The 10,155-nt window shown below is 33.0% G+C and overlaps 1 protein-coding gene across 1 annotated transcript in view; it reads right to left on the bottom strand.

The window, feature by feature from the left end:
- Positions 1-10,155, bottom strand: part of LOC117116800 (leucine-rich repeats and immunoglobulin-like domains protein 1) — a 45,879-nt gene that overhangs the window by 7,685 nt on the left and 28,039 nt on the right. The window contains exon 11 of the mRNA XM_033260895.1: positions 8,183-8,251. Coding sequence (XP_033116786.1) covers positions 8,183-8,251 — 69 coding nt within the window. The remainder of the gene's footprint in view (positions 1-8,182; positions 8,252-10,155) is intronic.

Here is a 10,155-nt window from a genome sequence, read left to right as displayed (position 1 = left end):
CACTCGACGTCCGTCGGCGGGTCGGGGATACGTTGATGGGACGCGGACGCGAGTGTGTACTCGACATCAGTCCGCGTACTCCACTGTCCGTCTACTCGACGTCCGCGCACATCTTGTGTGTCCGCGGGTCGCGGACGCGAGTGTGCACTCGACATCCGCCCGTGTACTCACGTTCGTCTACTCGATGTCCGCATACTAGTTCCAGCTTTTCGAAAAAAAATTTAAGTCGAGAAATCTCCAGCTTTTCGAAAATATTTCTAAGTCCAGCTTTTCCAGCCCGAGGACAGAAGCACGAAATCCAATAAGGGAAGATCTCTTCTGTGGTGAAAGTTAATGTCACTTAATTTGAACAACTTTCGGTATTTGCCAGTGTTTGTGTCACGTCTAGAATGACCCTCTCTCCGTTGTCATAAAACAAGATATACAGTAGCAACGACTGCAATATCGATGTCTCCAGAATGGAACGGTTGATGTGTATGTATTGGTTGTAATTCCTTAAAGCATGCATTGCATGCAAGACGACTTTCGAGTCTGCTTTTCTTAGCAGCTGCTACGAAGATCTGGAACTAATACAAAATCTCTTTCAGTGACAAGGATGCAGAAGGTATCCAACCAGTTTGTCAAAATCCAGTTTGCCGAATCCAGTTGTTCACTGAAATCATTAAATCCCATTTTGTCAAAATTCAGTTTGCCGAAACCCAGAATGCCCAATCCAGTTCACTGAAATCATGAAATCTTAGTTTGCCAAAACTTAGTTTTCCGAAGCCCATTCCAAATCTCTGTGTACATACTGTGCATTTGAAAGGAAGGAGCTTCATTTATGTGTACAAATTAAAAGGAAAAATATAGAAAGGCAACAAAGCTGTACAAAAACACACTTGAAAGCATGGCTATCAGTTAAAATTAGGAATAAAATGAAATGAAATTAAGGATAAGCATCGTATCCTTCCAAAATACTCCCTCTGCAAACCATATCATGATTGTTGTGCCAGGTCTCTGACACCGAGGCTCTAGTTGGCCCTTGAGTCAGACCCCCTTTCGACAAATTTCTGGCGCCACAATTGGCATGTGTGTATAATTGTAGATTATTATTAATTTGTTTATTTCCTTTATTATTATTTTTTATATATATAAATTTATGTATTTATCATAGGTATGCTAATAAAACGTATTAACTGCAAGGCCTATTAAATTGACTTTCATTTGCTGATAGCCAATTGATTTACAGATTAAAACAAAAAGAATCATTTAATTACAATAAGCCGCTATTTCTTATACGAATATTAGTAAGAGAGTGTTCCAACATGAATGTTATGCTGTGGTTAATGTTTTAATACCGCTTTTATTTTATTTTCGACAAAGTGGGCTTCAGCGCAAACTGGGTTTCAACAAACTGGGATTCGTAGTTTTTGATTCAGCAAACTGGCATTCTGCAAACTGTGTTTTGTGTGAACTCTAAAATCTGGAGTTCTACAATCTGGCGTAGAACCACCAAGAAGATGCCGACACGAAAGTCTTACTGTATGCAAAGCATGCTTTAACAAATAACAACCATAGCATAGCAATCATCCGTTCCCTTTATCGAGACATCGATACTACAGACAATTGCACCCCAGCTTTCTTTCGTAAAGGAAAATGTAGCTTCTGTAATCATAAACTGAGTTTGTTGAAACTTTTAGCAACTTCGGAGTTTTAGATGTTCTGTCACAAAAGTTGTCTGAAGAACAAGAGTATGTCTCAATGCTGCTTGGAGTTAAGGAGAAATTTGTAAATCAAGCAAGTAACATGTTCAATAGAAAGTTTTGCAGAGACCAGATAACTGACATATCATTGTTGCCACCATGTTAGCAGAATCTCGAGCTTCAGATATTTAACAAACTTACTCGTTCAAGAATGAAAATAAGCAGAGGTAAATGACATTCAATAAAAATAGTTAATGGAACAGATTGAATGAACAAATTCCTGTGGAAGTCCAAGAATTCATACGATAAATACGAAGACTTTCAGATTGCAGTGATAAAAGTGATACCTGAAGATTATTGCTCAATATAAGGCTGTTAAACACTACAGGACATATATGTAGTAAATTAATTAATGCCTTCTTCATACATTAATATTATGGTACTTGTCTGGAATACCTTGTATAGCACACAGAAATAATTAAAAAAAACAACCGGATATTTTTAAGGAAGCGGAAATTTTTTTAGGATTCTGGTGATATTTTCCATTCTTCAAAACAGAAAAGGGCTAATAATATAAAGGGGAAATTTTACTGACATTTTCAAAAATGAGTTAGCTTACACCCATAAAATATGTAATTTTGGATTTAAAATTCAACAGCAGTTATTACATTCTTGATTTGTAAACAAATTTATCTAGGGTACTGAAGCTGCTGTTAAGTTGTTATTTAACTTTGGCGGCCATTTTAAAAAGCGCCCTAAATTGCCTCCCGAAATCTTAACATTAATAACTTTAGCTAGTTATACTTTACTCCTATCATTACATATTCAAAAGTTAGTCAAAGCTACATTACCTCTTCTGTGGTTATTTTACCCATATATATGTAGTTTAATGGATTTTGGCGGCCGTTTTGAAAAAAAGCGCCCTCACGAGAAAGTTCTCAGGTTACACCCCTTTTACCTCAGATATTCCGATTCCCCATAAAAAAAAAACTGGTCTAGAAAAACCATATGAGAATTCTGCCCTGCTCTGAGAAAAGGCATTAAGTACATTTTTTTAAATTGAGATATTTAGATTATGTGACTCCTGAATGTCTAATCTATCACCCTATTTTATCTAATTTCCAAAAATATGTCTTGAAATATGAAATTTTATTTTAAAATTGGGCATTATCTACAAATTTCACTATAAATACTCTGAGAAAAGGCATTATGTGCGCGAAGCCTTACATACATGCATTGAATGCTTGACTTCATGCAAGTAACCAATCAGATGCTAGTATAACGAATATCTAATTAATTAGATTGGAATAATTAACAGATAATGCCTAGTTAGTAACTACTTTATTTCAAAGAATACCTTGAGAAAATGCATTATCTGCTATATATTTTACGGCGTTTATTTATAATTTTGTGATTAATGCGATACTTTTGCCGAAATGATGCAAGTTACAGCACAAGACCTTTTTAGAAGTCTTTTGGAAGAGTAAGTACAATATTGTATTTTATTATGTTTCATACCTATTAAGTAGTAAATTTAGATTATTATTATTATTATTTAGTAGTTTTATCGACATTGTATGTTTTGTATTGTATTTATTATTAGTATTATTATTATTATTATTATTATTATTATTATTATTTATTATTATTATTATTCTTATTATCATCATTGTTATTACTCTTTAAGGCAACCAAGTGGTAAACCATGATGGACAGACACAATTTTCGCCATCGAGATCGTGCTCCACTTCGAGGAAGGGACATTGAGTAATGCAATTTTGAAAGAAAAAGTGTAAATAACTATAAAAAAAAAATAAATAAAAATGTAAAAGTCGGAGCATTGTAAATAAAACTTTTAAAATCTTTTGTACTCATTTGTATAACCTATGTTGTATTGTATCATTATCATTGTAAAAATAATAGTTGCAATGCATATTATAACTTAATAAATATAAATTTATTAATTTTATATTTAAAATTAGCACACCATTTTTATACATCTTATTCTACAAGTTATTGTTAATTAACAAGTTATTATCAATGATGATGTGGATGATAATGATTGAGAGGACGAAGAGATTTTAAAATATGACATTCTAGTTACCGAACATTAAATAAAATAAGTTTAAAATATTTTCACTCTATCTTACCTCACCCCCTCCCCCCGACAACACCGGCTCCTTCCCCCTTCCCTAACTGCATTTTCCGCATTTACACAATTATTAAATTTATCATTTTATAATGTCAGAGTATACTAGCCCTCAATTTTTACACTAACCTTTGGATTTCATACCTATACTTCGGTTTTTAAAAATTAAATAGAAGATTTTGCGGTTTCAAGTATTTTGATATTTTTAAATACTAGTTTTCACTTTTTTGGAGCAAGATTTTTATAAAATATATGTTATAAATCTATAGCTTAAATTTCATATATATACTCTTCAATAAATTAATAATTAATGCATGTTTATAAACACTTTTGCAGATAATGCCCAATTTCAAAAGTATTTATCTACATTCATAGTTATAAATACTCTGAAAAAAGGCATTATCTCCATTTTGGCCCCTTAATAATAAAATTAATCAATGAAAAGTATGTGGCAATTTTTTTAATAATATATCTAAGAAAACCATAGGTAAAAAAATTTGAAATTATTTATACTTTTCGTGGGAAAAACTCAAACGCGTTTTGCTCATTTACTCAAAACTAGGATTTTGTTACTTAATGCCTTTTCTCAGAGCAGGGCAGAATTTCTTCCTTTCCAAGTGGCACCTATCTCAATTATAGCCTGGTCTAAATTAGAAATTGCCAGATTATGTTGATGTCTGTATGTGGCAACAGGCCCATCATAGACGCCATATTGTAATTTTGTGATGATAAATATTTTTTTCCATGATTATACTTAGGAGGTAGGTGTATATTGATATCCAAATATCTTACTAATAAATCATCATCTAATAAAATATCTCATAAAATAATAGTAATCGATAATTATATTGAATACGTTAGTAAAACATACAGAATTTGTGTGAATTTTGTAACAAATATTGCGCTTCAATCTTATGTTAATTTACACATGTACTTTTGTTTGCAGGTTGTTGCACACAATCCAGGTCATTGTCAGTTTAGAGCTTGACGGTGTTGCATGTGTTCGTTTAGAGTTAGAATTTAATCGCAAAGGAAAAGTAACAACATGGAGATAAGGAAAAAAACAAGCTATCACATTTTTACGATGACCTTCTACACCAACCCAAGGGAACAGAAGACCCCGTGGAAAAGACCTCAAATACCAACAGAATGTGCGCGTCATCGGGTGACATCGGCCGATGACTAAATGAAATTAGGTCACTTACCTGATGAAAATACTATTTCGAAACCAGTTTAAATACCTTGGTATTTAAACAGGTTTAAATATTAAAAAGCATATTGTTAATAAAGCATTTAGGCCTATTAAAATTCTGAAAAGCATATTGTGGATATAAAGCATTTATTTAAAAAATAAAAAAGCATATTGTAGATAAAGCATTATTTTATATAAAGATTTTAATACTGAGAAGCACGATATGCTTAAACCATTTTTTTAGACAGACTTAATTTCTGTGAGGCATGTTCTTCATTTAGCTACTTTATTGAAACAGTTTTAAATATTGAGAAAATATTTTAAAAATTTAAATATTTTCTTGTTAAAACAGATTTAAATACTGTGAAGACTATTGTCGATAACACTTTTTTTACATATCTGTGAAGCCTATTGTGTGGTTAACAAAAAAACAAGATCGACTACAAACATGTCTATTGGTATTTTATTATGTTGTTTTGTAACATTGTAAACAACATTTTTGAAACCCATTCTTATAAGTTACCAAATCATACATTTCTTCTAACCTTTAATACTAAAACTAAAAATCAGTACGCCCTTTTATGTACTGAAGTATCTATTAGTATTTACATGAATTGCATACTCGCAGCATTTTACTTTCTATTAGAAACTGCTAGTATAGTTGTCATTGAATTTGTCCAGCTTGATTTATGATACGTTGTATAACAACTACAACAAAAACAACGACAACGAACTTTTTCCTTTTTCTCTTTTTTTTTTTTCTCGTTCTCTTCCTTTTCACTAAGCGAAATGGTATTGGGGAGATGAGGTCTTTCCTTTTGCCACCTTTAAAAACCTGTATAGAGAATGCTAATTAACATCAGCCGCATAATCAAAAAGCCATTAAAAAATGGACAGATAGAGTGCAGACTTACCTTTTAAGCATATAAATATCTTCCAAAAAAGGCTAAAAAGGGAAATTTGCGCAATTATTACTGAGGTTGGGTGAAAGCATCACATCCTTCAGGAGGGACTCTAAATCTCCTTCAAGGGTAGACAATATAGCAAAGCGTAGTAACATGTAACTCAGAAACTTTGCACATTTTTTCGTAGAATTTTATCTCACACCGAAATTGGTGATGCCCGCTATGGTATACAGTAGCTGAAAGCTATCCTCTATTTGTGTCAACAATACTTCAGATTACTACTTGACAATGCAACAGAGTCAGAAGGGATTGATAAAAAGCCTAAAGTCAAAACCAATCTGCCAAGTACAGTCCAAAACACAAGGGTAGACATCAGGGTCTATAGGACCATTGGCGAATCCCATTGTTTATTTAAACGATCTGTCTAATTAGCCACCTTGTTTGGGCCATAAGTTGGCCTTATGTTCCCTTGGATCAGGGTGGCTAAATTACTATTCTGATCTGGGCAGCCACTAATGACGAACTTAGAAAAATTTGGTCAATAATCCTAAGAAGCTTCCGTTCAGAAGTTTTATGTTAAGCTGCGTTCACATCGCGCATGGAACAAGGTTATTCGGGTCAAGTACGTTGCGTTTGATTGGTTCGAACCAACAAGCATGCTGCTGATTGGTCCAACAAAAAGAAACGAAAGAGTTCACAATACAAATGACCTGAGAGCTAGACTACCTGATACAAAACTGTTCTTCGAACATCAAACCCCAATTGTGCAAAACCAGCATGTGGATTCGGCCGAAACATAATTTTCGCTTTATCCCAGGTAATGGTTAATAAAGCTTGGTAACAGTCTTTAACAAGGTAGTCTGACCAAGGCAAAAGAATTATAATAGCATATACCTTTATTTCCGTTGTAGGAGTGATGTCTCTGATGGGGGCAGGGTTGATATTCGAGATGGAAAATTTTTTAACTTCAATGTAAGATGGAAAATAGGCCTTTCCATTGGGGACATCGCATCTTCTCTCGTCAGGGACATCGCATCTTTCTCTTCAGGGACATCGGCCATACGTCGGTGGCATTGTACCCACTGCCTTCCTCCTCTATTTTGGAACATAAAACTCAAGTCGAGCAAATAAGCACTGCGATTGTGGATACGGTGTACTTGCTAGTTGCTGACGAGAGAAAGTGGCGAAGTCCCCGATGAAAAGTCCGACTTTCCAGACGGCAAAGTAGGTGTGGACAAGAACGGGCAACAATTAGGTATTTGAAAGGTATATTTAATCAATTTACAGTTTGTTTGTTTTTTTTTCCCGATAAATTGTGCTCCAAGATATGGGAGGGGGAGCCCTTCGCACCCCACCCCAACCATTGGCGCGAATTCCCTTTTCTCCTTTAAACAAACTCTCTGATTAACCAAACTAGCTTGTATTAAATACAGTTCACATGATAAACTTTGCCATTTAAATGCTAAAATTCCTCAAATACTGAGGCCTTTACCCTTTCCCTCGGCATCGTACCTCCCCATCTTACCTTTCCCGCAATCCCACCATAGGCATATAGGTTCCTCTTCGTTGTAATAGATACCTGATATAAAGTCCTGGTTACGACAGCCTACAAATTATGTTGGCCTATGCTTAGAGTATTATCAAATCTATGAGACATCATTGAAATTAACTAAGAAATGTGCAGGCTTTACTAAAATGACCATAACATTTTCCCCATGGAAAATTGGATAGGAGTTTCGCATGTTAAAGAGGAAACCCGTGCACATCGATTTATACCAAAAAAGCTTTGTTAACCATTTTTTCCTGTACATCAGTAACACGACCAAACTATTGTTGATGTTAAGAACAAGACCTTAAAAATTCAAAGCATTTTTTCGTTTTATTTTGCAAAGGTGGACTTTCTTAATGGTGGGCTTAAAATGATATGCTGTTGGAGTATCTTGCTTAGTGTACTGATATAAATAAGCAACAGTTAATAATAGAAGGTCGATCCTTGAGGTATACCAGATATTACTAGTATGAGTATTATCAATCGAGTATTATTAACCTGAAGCTTCTATTTTTATCAAAACGGAAGACGTAAGATCCCTGTGTAAATTGGCATTAACCTTTTTCAAGTTTTTAAGTTCTTATAATCAGTTAGTTTTGTCTTAAATATACATTTTAAAAACTTCTATGCATACCAAAAACGTGTAACGGTACAATATATTATTGTGCATAGAAAATCAAAATTACGTAAATATACAACACTTACAACAAACTCGTTACGTTGAGATTATATACAGCCAGTGGAATCTCTTTAATTAAGTTATTATCCAATCTCCTGTAAATTAGAATAGAAAGTTTGATTGAAATAGCAACACTATTATATCATATAATGCAAGTATAAAAACATTTGTACTATTGTTGCAGATTATTTAATATATTATGAATAATAATAATAATAATAATTATTATTATTATTATATTAATAATAATAATAATAGCACTAAGTAGAGAGAATATCTCCGTCACCAAAATTTAAAAATGTCTTTAATTATGTCTGTGCAGCCGTTTTTGAGATGCCACACACAAAAAAACCACATGAAAACACCAAAACGTTACACACACTCACACACACAAATGTAAACGACTGAAAACATAAATCTCCTGTTCAAGATGATGATGATAATAATAATATTAATAATAATAATAATAATAATAATAATAATAATAATAATAATAATATTAATAATAATAATAATAATAATAATAATAATAATAATAATAATAATAATAATAATAATAATAATAATAATAATAACTAGACATAGGGGTTTTTCTTAAGAAATTAAGTTGAAATTATGTATAAAGTGAAATAAGGAAAACCAATATACTTATATTGTTAAAGAAATATGAAGTTAAAAAAAAGGGCAACTACAGCGATTTGGTAAAATTCGAACTATTGTTGCAATGGTAATAGCGACACTCGTAACCATTGCTTGATATATGAGCCGACATGTGTAGACCAATGCATTCCTCGTTCATGGCGATTGACTGAAAAAAAAATTCATTCATATCACAGTAGTTTTGAGTTTAACCTAGCTCCATCTGGTTTAAATGCTTTGGAAAAAAAATTAATGCTAATATCCATAAACTTTCCCGAAAATTTTATTTAAATCAATTTTTACCCGTTTTTGAAATATCTGGTTCTCTTTGAATGGTCCTCATATCTGCACTCTACTCAGGTTCGTCACAAAAATGTAATCATTTCTTTACTAAACCTTGACAAACTATTATAGAAAGTTTCATTTAGACCCATAAAATAAATTTCTATAGATATTTAGGACGAGGACGTCAGAAATGTTAATGACCCTGATATTTACACCCTCAACTAGGTAGTTCCCAACATATAAACATTTCTTTCTTGTAACTTGGTTAAACTTCCCAAACGTTTCATTCAGATCAGTTTTCCTTTGAAGTGTCCTAATATCGGCACCCTATAGTCCGGCAGCTCAGTAGATGGATGTGGACGTTCCGGACAAAAGCACCAATTTTTTTTTACATGATCCTTATGGTCATAGCATTCAATTTTTGGTAGGAACCACCTCATACGAAGACATTATGGCGGCCATCTTGGATTTTTTAAAATGGGCACCTAATAAAACCTATGTTTATCTATATCTCCACTTCTAAACCACACTAATGTCTGAAATTATTTTTATATGGTCAAGGAATACCATCATACCATTTCTGACCTGGTCAGATTGACAGAAATAGGTCATTTAAGGTCAAATATTGTATGGTATCTTAAAAATTACATAATTGTCATATTTTACATTAGAACCATACCCTGACTCTCAAAACTTCAAAATCTTTACTATGAACTACAATATTTCATTCGAGGCCAATCTGGCGGCCATCTTGAATTTCAAAATTGCTGCCACGCAAATCCTATATTTATCAATATATCGGTTTTTAAACCACTTTAATGAGAATTATGATATCTAAAATCATATTTCATGGTCAAGGATTTATAACACTTGTGACATGGTCAGATAGTCATTAAGATCATAAAAGGTCATTTAAGGTCATTCAATGTATATACCATACCATTACCATTTTTTACCTGGTCAGATTGCCACAAATAGGTCATTCAAGGTCAAATATTGTATGGTATCTTAACAATTACGTAACTCATATATTTTACATTAGAACCATACCCTGACTCTCAGAATTCAAAATCTT

Source organism: Anneissia japonica, unplaced genomic scaffold (genome assembly GCF_011630105.1).
Source record: "Anneissia japonica isolate Jap-2015-1 unplaced genomic scaffold, ASM1163010v1 scaffold287740_len772037_cov194, whole genome shotgun sequence".
Taxonomy (NCBI): domain Eukaryota; kingdom Metazoa; phylum Echinodermata; class Crinoidea; order Comatulida; family Comatulidae; genus Anneissia; species Anneissia japonica.
Note: the sequence above shows the minus strand (reverse complement) of the source record. Positions and strands in the feature narration are given on the sequence as shown.